This window comes from Enhydra lutris, unplaced genomic scaffold (assembly GCF_002288905.1).
Source record: "Enhydra lutris kenyoni isolate GAN:26980312 unplaced genomic scaffold, ASM228890v2 scaffoldscaffold18, whole genome shotgun sequence".
Taxonomy (NCBI): Eukaryota; Metazoa; Chordata; class Mammalia; order Carnivora; family Mustelidae; genus Enhydra; species Enhydra lutris.
Genome location: NW_019154102.1, coordinates 21,314,539 through 21,331,635, shown reverse-complemented (window position 1 = coordinate 21,331,635; position 17,097 = coordinate 21,314,539). Strand labels below are relative to the sequence as shown.

At 48.1% G+C, this 17,097-nt stretch overlaps 1 protein-coding gene and 1 pseudogene across 1 annotated transcript; both read left to right on the top strand.

Annotated features, from left to right (window-relative positions):
- The first annotated feature begins 2,886 nt into the window (after positions 1-2,886).
- Positions 2,887-4,744, top strand: LOC111148157 (annotated as a pseudogene).
- A 5,347-nt stretch (positions 4,745-10,091) lies between these two features.
- LOC111147932 (folliculogenesis specific bHLH transcription factor) lies at positions 10,092-16,028 on the top strand. Its single transcript, XM_022504188.1, has 3 exons — positions 10,092-10,298; positions 13,990-14,142; positions 15,708-16,028. The coding sequence occupies exons 1-3, from the start codon at positions 10,092-10,094 to the stop codon at positions 16,026-16,028; spliced, it is 681 nt and encodes a 226-aa protein (XP_022359896.1).
- Positions 16,029-17,097: the final 1,069 nt, after the last annotated feature.

The window sequence follows — 17,097 nt, the reverse complement described above, 5'->3', positions numbered from 1 at the left end:
GTTAACTTTTGATGCCATATCCCTGGCTTCAGCCTCTTCTTGTGGTCCCATCCCCTCTTCCAGGGACTGGGTTTTCTGCCAGCTCAGTTTAGAATGAGAATTGGCTTCTTAGCTTTTTATCAACCTTAGAAACTCCTCTATTGCAGGACTGAAATCACATTTTACTATATTTCTTCTAGTACTTTTATAGTTTTTTTTTTTTTTTTTAGATTTACGTATGTTACTGGATTTTATTTCCTTATGGTTTATTCCTTGGTATTTTGCATCTATAGCAATATAGATATATAGGGATGGACTCATTTTCTTTTTATGTATTTCTAGTCTTTGTTTTATGGTTTTCCTAGCTTATACAAAAAAGGGTAGGAGCCAATATTAATATGTCCCACTTTTGGGAAATTTACTGAGATTATCTCTGTAGCCTAGTAGTGTCTGCTCACTTTTTATAAATGTTCCACAGGCATATTTATTAGATTAGGCTTGTGATTTTCATTTTTCAGATGTTCTTTATCCTCATTTATATTTTGTCTACACAACTAGTCAGTTTCGTTAGGAGGATTTGTGTTAACTCTCCCATGTAGAACATTTACCTACATTTATCATCCTGTCATGTCATATTTCTAATAGCTTTTGATTTATATATTTCAGTGTTACTTTAATGTCTAAAGATTCATAACCATGAAGTCTACTTGAATACTTCTACTTTTTATCAATATTCATGCAACCCAGAATTATTTGCTATGCCTCTACCATGTACCAGTCACTCTTCCAAGTTTTCAGGAGGGAAGGAAACAGGGGCTCTTGGGTGGCTCAGTAAGTTGGGCATCCATCTCTTGATTTCAGCTCAGGTCATGATCTCAGGGTCATGAGATTGAGCCCGGCATTGGGCTCCTTGCTTATCAATGAGTCTGTCTGAGATTCTCTCCTTTGCCCTCTGCCCCTCCCCCTGCTCTCTCACTCTCAAATAAATAAATAATAATAAAAATCTTTAAAAAAAAAAACCACTCCGAAGTGAATGAAACAGATGAAAAGATGAAACTCCCTCTCTCCCCCACCCCAGCCAGCATTTTGGTAGTGAGGAGGGGTAGTTAGGACACCCAGCCCCTTCTCAGACCTCAAGGAGAGTCCGCTGGAGCCTGAAACCTGGGGGTGGTGACATCCTGGAGTGGCAAGCTAGCTGTTCGTTATCTATCTAACCAACCATGGTCTGTGGCCTAAAGCAAATGGAACAGGGACAGATAAACATACTCACACAGCAGGGTCAATTCTCATGCCAGGACTGGATCTTTCTCTCTCCAAAGAAGGTCCTGAAAGCTGCAATTTCCTCAAGAGTCAGAAAGGCAGAAGAATTCAGTTCTCCACAGACTGAGTGGAGCCATCTGGGGAGACAGAGTGGAGCCCTCAGTTGTCCTGGGGGAAGTGGTCAGCTTGTTACCCTGGAGTGCCTGCCTCACCCAGCCTCTGCCATGGGAACCCTATATGGCTGCCACACTCGGTGACCATGGATTGCACTGGTGACAGACGTAGGCGGTGACAGACTGCTGCCACCCCATGGGTGTGCTGTTGGCACCCTGATGCCTACAGCCTTTTCTCCCAGAGCCATGGTTTCCAGGCTCTTGGTGTAGGAGGACCCAATCTGAGAGAGTCTGGAGTCTATACAGCATGATTTAGGGGAAAGTCCAACTCTAGCACAGGGAGGAGAAGGCATATACTTCTTGGCTGTCAAGAAGTATATGCCTTCTATACTTGGTTTTCTAGGGCCAGAGAACAATATCTCAGTCAGGAGAGTAAGCACATTCTGGAAGCAGATGTCACAGCATTTTGAAGATGACATAAGTCATTAGTTCAGAAAAAAAAAAATCTACCTGTGTTTATAATCAGCAACTCTGAGTGTCCTCTACCAGCCAATGCCCCCTGCCCTCTCTACTCTGCAATTCTTAGAATGCTTTGCTCTCATATACCCAGATTTGGGCCTGGGCCTTGGTCCGACCCCCTCATATGCCTACACCATGCTTATTGGAAGGAGCCTCTCCCTTTGTGCTGCTCTTTCATTTAAAGGCCAGTTGTAAGTGGCTCTTCCTCTCTCTCCTGCTAGCAATTCCTACAGCTCAAAGGTAACCAAGTCCAGAGACCCCTACCACCAGTGAGAGTCCCAGGCCCCAGTGAGAGTTACTGAAGAGTGAGGAGGCCTGGGCTTCTCTTGGGAGGGATGACTTACGATAGAAGGGAGTCTGCTAGCTGGGCCTCAAGATGGCTTCCTTCCACGGGACAAGCCCCATGCAGCAGGGTACCTACCACACAGCTGTGCCTCCAGTTCCCCCTCCCCTCCCCAAAATAGTCTGTAGCCAGCTTCCTCTTGAATATCCTCAAAGCTCTGCTTTTGTTGCAGTCTTATCCTATTCTTAGATCTAACAAGCATTTCCCACTCTAGCTGGTCCCAGGATTGGGATTCTAGGCCCTCTTCAAGGTAGTGCCAATGAGCCTTTCATGACATCTCTGCTACAGGGTCACCAGACCTGAGCCCTGGACCTCAGTGTCTCTTCAACCCACTCTCGTTGCAGCTTCTACACTTTTGCTCAGAACACCCTCTGCCTTGTCTGTGTATTAGCCAAGTTTCCAGACATTCTATCTGGTTCATATATCATCATTGCTATTGTAGTCATAACTTACAATGTGGTGGGAATCACGTGAGGCTGGAGACATTGGTGATTATAGACCCAGGCTCCATGGCCAGACTATCTGGGTCCAATCCTAGCTTTCCCCCTGTCTAGCTGGAAAACTTGGTTACTTGACTTTCATGTCTCAGTTTCTTCCTCTGCAAAAAAACCAGAGTACCCCTCTCTTGAGGCTGTTGTGCAGATTAAGAAAGTTAATCCAGGCCCGTGGCCGATGGAGCCTGCGATGGAGCCAGAGACTCTGGAGGCACGAATCAACAGAGCCACCAACCCCCTGAACAAGGAACTGAATTGGACCAGCATCAACAGCTTCTGTGAGCAGCTCAACGAGGACTTTGAGGGGCCTCCACTTGCCACCCAGCTGTTGGCTCACAAGATCCAGTCACCACAGGAGTGGGAGGCGATCCAAGCCCTGACGTTTCTGGAAACATGCATGAAGAGCTGCGGCAAAAGGTGAGCAAGTTCTGCTTTCTCAACGAGCTCATCAAGGTTGTGTCTCCCAAGTACCTGGGCTTGCGGACGTCAGAGAAGGTGAAGAACAAGATCTTGGAGCTCCTCTACAGCTGGATGGTCAGCCTGCCCGAGGAAGTGAAAATCGCAGAGGCCTACCAGATGCTGAAGAAGCAGGGGATTGTGAAGTCCGACCCGAAGCTTCCAGATGATGCCACTTTTCCTCTTTCTCCTCCATGACCCAAGAATATGATCTTCAAGACGAGGAGAAATCCAAGATGCTGGCCCACTTGCTGAAGAGCTCCTACCCCGAGGACCTCCGAGCAGCCAACAAACTCAAGGACATGGTGCAGGGGGACCAGAAGCGGATGGAGAAGATCTCAAAGCAGGTGAGCACCATTGAGGAGGTCAACAACAATGTGAAGCTGCTGACCGAGATGGTGATGAGCCACAGCCAGGGCGGGGCCTCAGCCCGCAGCAGCAAGGACCTCATGAAGGAGCTGTATCAGTGCTGTGAACGGATACAGCCAGTGCTCTTCCGACTGGCCAGTGACACAGAAGACAATGGCGAGGTCTTAGCTGAGATCCTGCAGGCCAAGGACAACCTCACCCAGTACAACCTGTACAAGCAGCTGCTGAGGGGTGAACGGCAATGCGGCAGCCGGCTCCCTCCCTGGGAGCCCCTCGGCCCTACTGGACCTCTCCGGCCTGGATCTCCCTCCTGCGGGCACCACCTACCCTGCCGTGCCCACCTGCCCTACTGACCTGGCCAGCCCAAAGCAGCCTAGCACCTCAGTTTCCCTGATTGACGATGAGCTCATGTCTCTGGGACTAAGCGACCCCATACTCCCTCCAGGACCAAGCTTGGATGGTGCCGGATGGAACAGCTTCCAGTCCTCCGATGGCATGGAACCCCCAGCCCCACCTCGGGTCCCCAACACAGATGCCCCTGCCAGCGAGCAGTGGTCTGGATGACCTGGATCTCCTGGGGAAGACCCTCCTGCAGCAGTCACTGCCCCCAGAGTCCCAGCAAGTGTGGTGGGAGAAGCAGCAGCCAGCACCCCTGGCTCACACTGCAGGACCTGCAGAATAAAAGCAACTGCAGCTCGCCCAGCTCCGGTGTCCCCGGCCTCTTCCACGCCGCCTCCCCCGAGCCCCCTGGGCCTCTGCAGCAGCCCACGACGACTGAGCTCTCACTGGCCAGCATCACTGTGCCCCTGGAATCCATCAAACCAGCAGCATCTTGCCAGTGACGGTGTATGACCAGCATGGCTTCCAGGTCCTCTTCCACTTTGCCCAAGACCGGCTGCCCAGGCGCTCAGACGTGCTGGTGTTGGTGGTTTCCATGCTGAGCACTGCGCCCCAGCCCATCCGCAACATCGTTTTCCAGTCAGCTGTCCCCAAAGTCATAAAAGTGAAGCTGCAGCCCCCCTCAGGCACAGAGGTGCTGGCGTTTAACCCCATTGTCCACCCCTCAGCCATCACCCAGGTCCTACTCCAACCTCCAGAAGGAGAAGGTTTTGCTCCGCTACAAGCTTCTCTTCATCATGGGCAACCAGACCTACAACAAGATGTGGGATGTGGACCAGTTCCCCCAACCCGAGACCTGGGGGACCCTCTAGAACAGAGAGGTGGCGGGGAAAGGAGGGGCAGCAGCACTGGGCACCGTCTAGCCTGGGTAGGAGGCTATGGTGGCCCAGGATACCTTTTGTTCCCATGGCAAGATCCCCTGGGCCTGGTGCTTCTCCCCTCACCCCTGTGGTCCCCCTTCTTCCTTGTCCCCCTCCCCTGAGGAGCTGAACCCAGCAGGAGGCTGGGCCTTAGTTTGCACTGCTGAGGACCTTCACCACAGTGGGGAGCCTGGAGCAGGGAGCAGCTGCAAGGCCCTAGTAGGACCTGGGGTCATGGGGGGAAGCATGGCTGTCGGGCGGGGGCCAGGACCTCAGGCCCAGCCCTGACCCCAGCCCGAGATGGGGTCATCCCCACCTGTCTCATGCCTTATGGGAAGGTCCAGCCATAACTCGGGGGGCCATGCTGGTGCGGCAACCAGCTCAGGCCTTCTCCATAGGAACTGGGTGACTGGGGGGAGGGTGAAGCCTGCTCCCCCAGCTCTTTGCACTCCGTCGTGTGTGGTTTGACTCTTTGCTTTTCTTTCTCAGTGGCCCTGTGGTCACCATCTCAGGAGGCCCAGTGGGGGGAGCCCCCCACAATCCCCACTCCTCATAGGGGTTTCACTCCACCCACCTGCCCCCTTTGCCGTCAGGCCTCCTGAGGGGCTGTGGAGGCTGTGGCTGCTGGCCCAGAGGTTGTGGCAGAGCCGGGTGCTACAGCTGGGGCCTCCAGGGCTCCTGGCCAAGGGAGGCCCTGCCCTGGAGTTCCTCAGTGCGTCTCCTTCAGTTGCCAGCCTCTGCTGGGGCCTCCCGTGGGCGCCTCCCCTCTGCCCATCCATCTGTCCGCGTCCGAGTGGGGTCAGTGTGTGAGTGAGAGCAGAAGTACTTATGGAAATAAAAATGTCCTTTTTTTCCTGGAAAAGAAAAAAAAGAAAGTTAATCTATAAAATGAGCTTGGAAAAGTGCACAGCACATGGATCCCATCATATAGCATTAGCTGTTAGCTTTGTGCCAATGGCCTACTTGACTCCTCGCTACAATTCTGAGGAAGCTTCTATCACAATCTCCGCTTTACAGTTGGCAAGATGAGGCCTAGAGAGTTTGAAGGTCTTGCCTGTGGTCCTACAAAGTCCTGTGTTGCAGCAGCTCTTCCCCTTGGACCCACGACTAACCCTCGGGCCCTGTGAGTCTCAACTCTTCATGAGGCCCCTCAGTCTGCAGGGCTCCAAGCCTCCTCCATCTACTCTTTCAGGAGGCTGTCAGGCACCTTTCTGCATCTTGTCAAAGCTGGAGGCCATTGGCTGCTGCTGGCATGCTGGCACTTGAGCCGGGTCCCTGACCTCTCACCAGCCTCTCAGGGACAAAGCCTGCGCGTCTGTTCCCTTCTCTGTTCTTGGTGGAGAAACACTTCTGACCCACAGTTAACTCTGCTGTTGGTGTGGTCAAGACAGTAACCCCAGCTCATGCCCAGAGGGGGCGGAGGGCCAGGAACCTCAAGTGAAGTGAAGTATGGGGCATGGCAAGCAGGGAGGCCCTGTCACCCGGGGACCATGTCAGATGGTATTGTGGGCCTGGGCCTGGTGACCCCGGGATAGAGGACATTCAGATCTTGAGGATAAATGACCAGCAGGGTGGCCTTGGCTAGTCCCTCAACTTCTCTGGACCTGATTTTCTCATCTGTACAATGGGAGGAAAGTCCAATTCCCAGGAACGTGGTGAGATAAAATAACACATAGTATGCAAGAATAATATGCATTTAGATGACTATAAGTAATAATATGGAATTGCCAAATTGATTTAGATAGGAATTCTGCGCAATATAGACTTGTCACTTTTTAGTTTTTGATCCCTTTTAAAAATGTCATTCTTTGCCTTCCCTTAGTAAAGCTGTTCTTGTGTTTTGTTTTGTTTTGTTTTGTTTTAGCAGCTCTTTCATGTTTTGACTGAGCTACAGAGATTAAGGGAACTATATTTGGGCCACAAACTGGTCATTGTGATGAGAGGCTGCCAAGGACCCAGGCAGATATGGGGAGTGTTCCTCTTAGCTGGGCCCCAGAGTAGGAAACAGGAAAGACTGATGAGGTGACTCTGCTGGGGCAAAATACGAAGCAAGGGCCAGTTTGTCTAGTTTCTCTGTGTCTCAGGGTGGAGGACACAGTGAGTCAACTCCCTCATTCCCCACTTCCTCTCCCATCCCTTCCCTCCCCCTCCTCCAGAGTGCCTCCCCGCATTGTAGAGGCAGGAAGTCTGAAATTCCATTTTCTAGAACCCCTTATTCCCAGGGTTTTGGATGCCAATTAAGATGGCTTCCTTAGAAACAGGTGTGTGAGCTGGTGAGCATGGACATCATCAGGCAGAACTCACGTCCCTGTCCTTTTGTTTATTTTCTGTGGACAAGCCCAGGGATGGGGACTTGGCGTTTCTGTGCAGCAATGTCCCTGGGTCCCCTTTCCTAGCAGTTGGGGAGTTGAGTGGCAGCCCCAACAGCACTGGTTCCTGCTCCCCAGACTGCAGCTTTGGTGGTATTTTCTCCAACTGAGCCCCTCCGCTCCACCAGCCCTCCCAGTGATTGCGTTAGGTGCCTAAATCCCTGAATTAAATCATTTGGCATCTGGTTGGAACACCTAGAAGAGTTTCTGCTCCTGCTCTGAATCTTGACTGGGGTGAATGAGCTGAGGCCTTTGATGCTCTGGGCACCAGAGATGACACAGGCCTCTAATAGGATGGCTCCATTTTTGAAAATGACGTTCAGGAGCAATGCTGAAGGGGCAATGATCTGGAAGGAGCTTAAGCCCCAGGTGATCATGAGGAGCAGAGAGGCATCACTGACCTGCACCTTTCACACTACCAAATGAGAGAAAAATTAACTTTTTTTTGTTCACTAGGCCATTGCATCTTCGGGTAATGGCAAGGTAGGGGCACCAAGTCACCATCAGGTGTGACATCTTAGTTCAGATTCGTTCATGGGGTTGCTCTCCCTTAGGACAGAGGGCTCCATATAGGAATTGAACAGACAAGATGCCAGAAAGTGAGAGTTGGAGTTAACAGAGGGGAGCAAGGATGAAGGAATAACTTCTGTGGTTCTCACACTGGGTTCCTGCTACACACCAGTGTGCCCACTCAAGGGTTTAGAATAAAAAAGAAAATGGCAATCAATAATGTCCTTTTTGATGCTGAAGGAAATTTAAATAAATGGGTAAGTGATTTCCATTTTAAGCTTTATTTCCACACATTTGGCTCTTTTGCCTTCTGTTTGCTAGCAGACAACACCAAATAAACTTAGACCAAACAAAATCATTTCCCTTAAGTACATAAATACATACTTAAGTACGTAAATATAAATATAAATATGTATATATGTGTGTGTGTGTGTGTGTGTATGACTCATGCTTATTGTGAAAAATGCAAGACATATGAAAGATATGAGGCACAGATCTTACCTCATTCCAAGGCCCACTGCTTGGGGAACCCCAGTTAAACATTTGGTGTGTCCTCTTCTCTTCCCTCGCTCTTCCCTTGTAGGCAGTGGCATGGGGGGAGCTGAGGACAAGATGGGCCTGAGGAGGTGGCTGATGTGGCTAGGAAACTGGCTATGGAGTTAAGTGAGTAAATAAGTAAATACATTGAGGATAATGGGAGTCAGGTTTCTAGCTGTTAGAGAAGGGAGTTACAAATTAAGGAGAAACGTTGAGAAATCTTAGCAATTGGATTGGAATTGGAGGAATTAGTGTGAACTCATGTTTTTTTAAATCTATTTACACAGAAATGTATATCTATATATAGTTGTATGTGTGTGTATGCTTGTGTGTGTACATATGTATATTTCCTATCTGCTAAAAGAGTTTAGAAGGATTGCATCTCAAAAAGAATTAATATCCAAGCATCCAAATCTTTGTTTCTTTTAAAAAAGATTTTGTTTATTTATTTGAGACAGATAGAGAGAGCAACCATGCGTGGGGGGGGGGGGGCGGAGGGGGGGGGGAAGCCCCAAATTGGGACTTGATCCCAGGGCCCTGAGATCATGATCTGAGCGGAAGGCAGATGCTTAACCAAGTGAGCCACCCAGGTGCCCCCCCCAAATCTTTGTTTCTAAATTTCATTTTCCACTAAAAGAACTGACCGATTCCATGGCTGAACTGGGACAATCCAAGATGAGCATTTTGGGGACAAGTAAGAAAGCACGCAAAAAGTGATGGGGCCATGTCAAAAGAACAGAAAAACTAGCATGAAGGGGCTCCTACAGGCCAAATCGGGGCCATCTGAACATTGAAATAGGGATATGAATAAATTACATCTTATTAAATAAAATAAAAAGTCATGAGTTCATGCCGACATAAATACAAAATGAATAAATAAATGGGGGAGAAGGAAAAGCTCTTCCCCACAATAGAATGTCAACAACTTGGCCATGAAATGATGGTTAATTCAGGCAGGAGTCGGCAATGGATGTTGCTAGAGGATATCGGTGATTTCCTCACAAAATATTTATCAATCAGAAGGAAAAAATAGTCCATTTATGGTGAAGGGACCTGGCAGATACCACCTTGACTGGGTGATCAAGGTTAACTTCACCAGTTATGGAACAGGTCAGCATCATGTATATCCCGAAGGGATGTATGGAGACAGCCCAGCATCTTTTCTGTGGAGTCCCAGTCAAGAAGGAATGGCCTAGGTCTGGACAGGAGGGAACCCTGGGCAGACTCCAGTTGAGGGACGGCCTTCAGAATGGAAGACTTCTCCTCTTTGAAACTGTCAAGGTCATGAAGATGGGGCAAGACTTAGGAAATACTTTAGTAAAAGAATAATGAAATAGGGAATATTCAGAGAGACAAGGAGGGCAATGGAGTAAATGTGAAAAAAGTTAGCAAGTGGAGAATCTAGGTGAAGGGGCTACAGGACCTCTTACCGTTCTTGCAACTTTTATTTCACAATGAACTTTTAAAAGTTTTGCGTGTAGCCATCAGTTTTTCCGGTAAATGTATACATGTACATTTATATATTTGCATACATGTGTATACGTGTATCCAGAAGCGCAGTCCCCAACCTGGATTGACCAAAGTAGAATTTTGGGGATTGGTACCCAGGTGGGCGGATTAAGAATAACCCAATTCCCCAGGTGATTCCGGTGTGCAGCCAAATTTGAGGACCAGTTGTCAGGAATCCCGTGTTCACCGAAATCACCTGCGGAGCTGCTGAAACCCAGATCCCCAAGGGCCAGTCTTCCCTACAGCCCCACCTGACTAACACGAGGCAAGCAGGAGAACAGCGACAGGGGGCCCAGGCCCCGCCCCCGTGCCTCGTGAGCCCCCAGGTGCGGGCGATGAAAGAGCGCGCGGGCCCCTGCGCTCCCGCCTCCGCCATGGACGCAGCGCCCGCGCCCGCTCTCCTGGGCGTCCCGCCGGCTGAGGTGCTGGAGGACCTGCTGCGGGAGCAGTTCGGGCCGCTGCCTCAGCTGGCCGCCGTCTGCCGGCTCAAGCGGCTGCCCTCGGGAGGCTACTCCTCGACCGAGGACCTCCAGTTGGTGCTGGAGCGGCGCCGCGTGGCAAACGCCAAGGAGCGTGAGAGGGTGAGCGCCCTGCCCCGCGCGGGTCCCCAAGGCCACCCGGGCTCGACCACCCCACGACATGCTGCTCCCCGCCGAACATCTGGCCAGTAGCCGGTGCACCCACTCACGACCACCCCACCCCCCCACGCCGCGGGCCTCGGAGGCGACTCGAACCTCCTGAGGCCCGGCTCGGGTCTCTAGCTTGAGAGAACGGTAGCGGCCTTGTTACCCTCCTCCCTCGTCCAGCCGCTCGTTCTTTGACGGTGGGTTGGCCCTCTCACCTGCTAACCGCCTGCAAGGGGGTCTAGGGGTAGGACGGGGGCACGCGAGGCCCGTGACGGCGTCGAAAATGTCTCCGCTTGGCAGGTGCTTTCAAAAAGGTTAGCGCCCAGGAGTTGCGCCTCCTTCTCTCAGCGGCTCGCGCCGGGTGAGCGCTTGGAGCGCAAAGCGCTCCCACCGTCCCTTTCCCTCTCCTCTGCATCTCTGTCTGGAAGCAAGTGTGGGATCACGGGGCCCAGTGGAGGTTATTCGTTTCTCTTTCTTGGAGTGAGGAAACACGGTGCTCCGGTGTGCCCCGGATTCCCACTCCAGCCCGTGCCTCATTTCCCCGTCAGGCAGGGACGCGGCGAATCACAAGGGGCAACGGTCCTGGGGCCCGTAGTCCGAGCGACATCTACTGGTGGCTTTTAGTGTTTCTAACTGAACCGGGGCCCCGGTGTGTCCAGTCTGGTCTCCCTTGTGTTCTTTGCAAACCTGGAGTTTGACGGCAGCCCAGGCGTCCTAGAGAGGGAGCGGGGGCGGGGCACGGGAGGACGGAGGGGCGCCTTCAAGCTGGGGACTTGAGGGGGGAGGTTCTGCTGGGGACGCTCCTGCATGCCCGGGCCCTTTGGAAGTGTAGCCCTTAGTGAATCCGCTAGGGGTGTGGGAAAGAGCAGAAGGAGAGAGGACCAAGTGAGAGTAGAAGACCGAGGGAAGCTGGAGAAACTCCAAGAGTGGGAAAGCATGGTCTCACCTGGCATTAGACCCCTTGTGAAAATAACCCTGCGATCTGAGTGACAATGTGGCCTCAAGATTCTGATCCAATAGTTTGCATTTAATATGGGCCTTCCCATCAGGAAGCAAGTGCTTTCTGCAGAGAATTCGTCCTGGTTTTATCCTCTATTTTAAAGCTAATGGCCTTCATTCTTCTTTACAAGGACAAAATTAATGCACCTGAAGATTAGAGAAATGACTGGGGAACAGAAACACCTATAACACAGATATAACTGCTATGAACTAACATTCTTGTATATACCCTCCCAGTCTTTTTTTTTCCCTAGTTATGTGTGCACATATATAAATTATAAATTTGTGAGATGGTACATAGTTTTCCATTTTTTTCAATCAACGTTATCAAAAGCATTTCCTGATTATTTTTTAAAAATTCAGCTCATTAACATATAGTGTATTGTTAGTTTCAGAGGTAGACTTTAGTGATTTTTCAGTCTTATATAACACCCAGTGCTCATTATATCCCATGCACTTCTTAATGTCCATCACACAATTACCCCATCTCCCCCGCACCCGCCCGGTTCCCCAGCAACCCCGTTTGTTTCCTATGATTAAGAGTCTCTTATGGTTTGTCTCCTCTCTGCCCTCTGATTTGTCTTGTTTCATTTTCCCCTCCCTTCCCCTATTTTCCTGTTGTGTCTCTTTCTCTCTCTTTTTTTAAAGATTTACGTTCTTTATTTGAGAGAGAGTGAGACAGAAGAGAGCCAGAGAGCATGAGTGGAGAGAGAGAAACAGACTCCTGGCCAAGCAGAGAGCCTGACATGGGGCTTGATCCCAGGACCCTGTGATCATGACCTGAGCTGAAGGCAGAACTTAACCAGCTGAGCCACTCAGGCACCCCCTCCGTTTTGTTTCTTAAATTCCACATATGAGTGAAATCATGTGATAATTGTCTTTCTCTGATTGAGTGATTTCACTTAGCATAATACTCTCTAGTTCCACCCACATCATTGCAAATGGCAATATTTCATTTATTTGATGGCTGAGTAATATTCCATTGTGTATATATATCATATCTTCTTTATCCATTCATCTCTTGATGGACATCTGGGGTCTTTCCATAGTATGGCTATTGTAGACATTGCTGTTATAAACACTGGGGTGCAGGTGCCCCTTCAGATCACTACATTGGTATCTTTGGGGTAAATCTCTAGTAGTGCAATTGTTGGGTCATAGGGTAGCTCTATTTTCACCTTTTTGAGGAATCTCCAAACTGTTTTCCGGAGTGACTGCCCCAGTTTGCATTCCCACCAGCCGTGTAAGAGGGTTCCCCTTTCTCCTTGTCCTCACCAACATCTGTCGTTTCCTGACCTATTAATTTTAGCCATTCTGACCCGTGTGAGGCGGTATCTCATTGTGGTTTGGATTTGGCATTTCCTCATTCTTGAGAATTCTTTGAAAGAACAGCTTTTTACTGCATACTCTGTCATAAAATGGACCATACCTCTCCAGTCTTTATGCTTTTTGCAGGTTTTCCTGGTCTTTATGTGCATGTGTGATAATTGCTCTCAAATAAAATTCTAGAAATGAAATTACTGGGACAGAGGATGTATACAGTCTCACAACTTTTGATACTAGATGCCCAACTGCTTCTTCCTAGAGAATTTTACTAATTTTAATCCCTTCTTATGGGATAGAAAACTCTTCCCTTTGCTCATCTCTATTGCTGGGTATGACAATATTATCAGCTTGGCACATGGAAAATGATACCTAATTTCTATTTTCTTTTGTAGTTATTTTAACAAAGTTCCACATTTTCTTTTTTTTTTTTCATTTTCATACTTTTGTTGGTCTTTATCTGCTGAAATGGGATGACTGTGTCCATTATTCACTTTGATCTGGAGTGGGAGAAGGCTCTCAATATGAGTATATTGGCTTTATGGTGTAGTGGAAGCCAGTTTTTCCAAGGCCAGTTCCCTTTGGGGGATGGTCATCAGCGTTCCAAGCCTTCAGAACTGAAGGATTAGATCCTAAAGACTTATAAACATAAAAATAAATAACCTTATTCTGCCTTTCAAATCTTGCCAACATGCAGATTCTCTAGACTCTAACTCTTTACTCCGTTAGGCTGATAAAGAGGTTAAAGAGTTGATGGCATGGTGCTTGAGTAGACAAGTATTTGCACATTTTATTCATTATCAGTACCACTTAGGTCTTTCTTTGGGCCAGGTCAGGAAGAAGTGTCTTATGTGTGATTATATTAATCACCACAAAAAAGCTTACAAGGTGGGTATTTTCCACTTTGCAGTAAACCATAGCTTGGTGATATGAAATATCCTACATTCTTGTAAGGTAGTACATGGAGGAGCAGGGTTTCAAATCCTGATGTTTTGACTTCGAGTTCTAGCCATTTCCCCACTGCCTGAACATTGCAGTAGGTATGCTATAGGAGGAAGAGGAGGGGTTCAGCAGGAATACCGACCCCCTTCCCTTCCAGCCCATTCACCCAAAGTGCTGAGTTTACACCAGCCCTTCCTCGATTGCTAGCAACGGCACTGCTGGTGGAGTGGTGATTCTGGCATGTGCTTTGGTTCACCACCCAGACAAGAGCTGTGCAAACAAGCCCTCACAGCCCTCTTCTGTGGTTTTGGGGCGGGGGATAGCTGTACAAGTTAGCTTCTCTGTATGTCACTTTGCTTTTGTTTGTTTGTTTGTTTTCCAGATAAAAAATCTCAACCGTGGTTTTGCCAAACTGAAGGCACTTGTGCCATTTCTTCCCCAAAGCAGGAAGCCTAGCAAAGTTGATATCCTTAAAGGTGCAACCGAGTACATACAAGTTCTCAGTGATGTTTTGGAAGCAGCCAAAGACTCTGAGGTAAAGCCTTAAGAATTAAGAGCAGTATCTACCATTTATTGAGCCCTTCCCATTGCCAGGCAGTTTATATGTTTCAGTTGTTTATAACAATTCTGGGAATTAATTATGATCCATGTTTTATAGAGGAGGAAACCAAAATACAGGGAAAGGCCACATAGCTAAGAAATGTCAGGCCTGGGGTTTGAATCCAGATCTGTATGAGCTTTGGAGCCAAGTTCCTGGTTGAGGTCTATACTTCCCTCCTGTCACTGTTCAGGGCATCTGGCTCCTGACTGCTAAATCTTTAATAGAACATTGATAGCTAGGGATGGAGAAGAGGCTTCCACTCTGTAGTGATGGTTTTCCATCGAATTGGACTCAGAAAGGAAGAGGCATTTCTCTTGGAGAGGCCCTCCCTGAGAGACCACTCTGGTGGAATGCTCAGCAGTGGTTGTGATGCCAGTCTCATGGGATTTACAACCATTTGGTGGGATGAAATAATTGAACCTGCTTTGCAAACCGTGAAGCACATAGTTGTCACCATTATCGGGTGCAGAGCTCAGAAAGGTACATTAGGTGGTGGAAGCTGTGGGCTAGTTATACGGGCTGGATGTATGGTCAGGCAAGCCTTGAAGACCTGTAAGTGGATCAGTCATCAAAGGAGGGAAGACGCAAAGAGAAAGACCTTAGAAATGAGCCCTCAGGGACACCACTGACAAGATGGAGGAGGAGAATCAGACAGGAGAAGGTAGCAGGAAGGTGGAGAGGAAAGATAGAACCTAAGGTCAAGCAGGGGAGAATCTTGGGAATCTGAGTGTAGGAAGTAGTGCAAGAAGCTACAGAGAGGCCCAGCACGTGAGACATGGAATAGTAATGGGCTGGAATTCTGCTTATAGGGGGTTGAGTGTAGGTTAGTGAAGTCCAGGCAGAGCACAATGGCAAATTTCAAGTCCATTAAACCTGGAGATCTGAGACAGAAAAGAAGGATCAAAAGGAGGGAAGAAATGGTTAGGTTAGTGGAAGTCTCTTCTATGTAGTGATGTGATTGTATTTAGGGACAGAAGAGAAGGACAGATACTAGAGAGTAGAGAAACACAATTATTCTAGAAACTTAGGGCAGGAGTGGCCAGGTATAGAATGGTACTTTCAACTTTTTTTCCTTGTCCACTTATCCTGCAAGGGTGACTTCTGAGGGGATACATTCTTCAATGGTGGGAATGGATTATCCTGTTAGCCAATTGGATGTTTGGGCTGGGGCCTGACCACAGTGTTTGCACATGGGCCGGTGGCTGCCTTAGTTTTTCCTTGTATGGGTGACAGAAGTGCTTTGTGCTGCATTTATTATAAACTACAGGATCTGTTCCATGGGATAATCTTTTTAATGCAGTTGCCAATTACACAATATTTTAAGGTTGTAGAAAAAAATAAATACAGTCTATTGAGTTTTCTTTTCATCCATAATAACTTAAGATTGCCGTTATCACTTAAATGAAAATACATTGATTAAAATTTTAAAATATATTGACTTAGATCTTCAAAATATGACTGTACTATTATACTGTTTGACAAATAAATATGATTTCTAGAGACGAAATCCGGATCGCCAGACCTATAGGAACAATCCTTCTGAGGCACCTATATCCTTGGCTGGAGACCTATCCAGAAACATCACCCAGCATGCCAGCTGTACTGTGGGCTTGAAGAATGAGGAGGAAAGGCCCTGGGCAGATGGTGGCAGTGGTGAGTCAGCATGTACTTGTCGCCAGAGTGTGATGTCTACGACTGGAGTTATCTCCCCAACCAGGAGTCTGGTAAAGTGTTTCTTCTTAAATAGCCACATTGATGTAAAAAAACCCAAAATATTTTCCTTGAGGCGTTTGGAATTTTCCAGGCTAAAAGATGCTTGAAATAAGATCATTTTGTGAAAGTACCTAGGTGGGAAAAGTAGAGTTTGCTAGTTTGGAAAATCTATTATTATGTTTCCAGTTAATTGGTAAGCAACTCAAGGAGAAGGCAGCCCCTGAAAAGTTATCTAGTACAGACATAAGTTTACATTTTTATGACCCTAATTAATTCATCAAAAGGTTTTCTAGTGACATCTGGGTGGCTCAGTTGGTTAAGCCACTGCCTTCGGCTCAGGTCATGATCCCAGGGCCCTGGGTTCGAGTCCCATGTTGGGCTTTTTTATCAGTGGGGAGCCTGCTTCTCTCTCTCTGCCTCCGCCTGCCACTCGGCCTGCTTGTTCTCTCTCTCTCCTTCTGACAAATAAATAAATAAATAGAAAAACTTTAAGATTTTATTTATTTAACTCTGAGGTCTCCAGAAAAAGAAGTAGCTTGCCATACATAAAGATCCATGGTGACCCCACATACCCATGCACATGTGCGCACATGCATGCACACGTATTTTTTGGTTAGCCTTGTGGGAAGGCAGCATTTTCTTTTTTTTTTTAATTCAATTAATTAACATATAGTTTATTATTAGTTTCAGGGTAGAGTTCAGTGATTCATCAGTTGCATACAACACTCAGTGCTCCTTCCATCCCATGCCCGCCTTCATGCCCATCATCCAGTTATCCCATGCCCCGACCCCCTCCCCTCCAGCAACCCTCAATTGTTTCCTGTAGGAAGGTGCATTTTCTAAGTACAAACAAGAGTTTATTATAATAGCTCTTGTTTCTTTGCCACACTAATAAAGCTGCTAGATACAAGGTGCAGCCTGCCTCTCTAAGTCCACAAAGTAGACTGTTGACCCTTGCTGTGTCTCACTGTCACTCTGACGAGACCCCTTGGTCCATTCTCCAGCACAACTGCTATAGAAACAATGGCTTGTAGGAACTGGAGCCAAGCATACTGTGATAAACAAGCTGCATAGTGCGATGTACAGGACGATGGGAGCTGTGGAGTCACAAGTGACGGTTGGTGGTGGGAGGCACTTTAGAACAGCAGCCGAATGCAGGTTCTAGAGACCAAACAT

What these genes read in the sequence shown, in the direction of transcription:
- LOC111147932 (XM_022504188.1), top strand. Translation starts at nt 10,092, where the DNA reads ATGGACGCAGCGCCCGCGCCCGCTCTCCTGGGCGTCCCGCCGGCTGAG. An exon ending in ACGCCAAGGAGCGTGAGAGG is followed by an intron (nt 10,299 to 13,989) that starts GTGAGCGCCCTG and finishes TTTGTTTTCCAG; the next exon opens with ATAAAAAATCTCAACCGTGG. An exon ending in AAGCAGCCAAAGACTCTGAG is followed by an intron (nt 14,143 to 15,707) that starts GTAAAGCCTTAA and finishes TATGATTTCTAG; the next exon opens with AGACGAAATCCGGATCGCCA.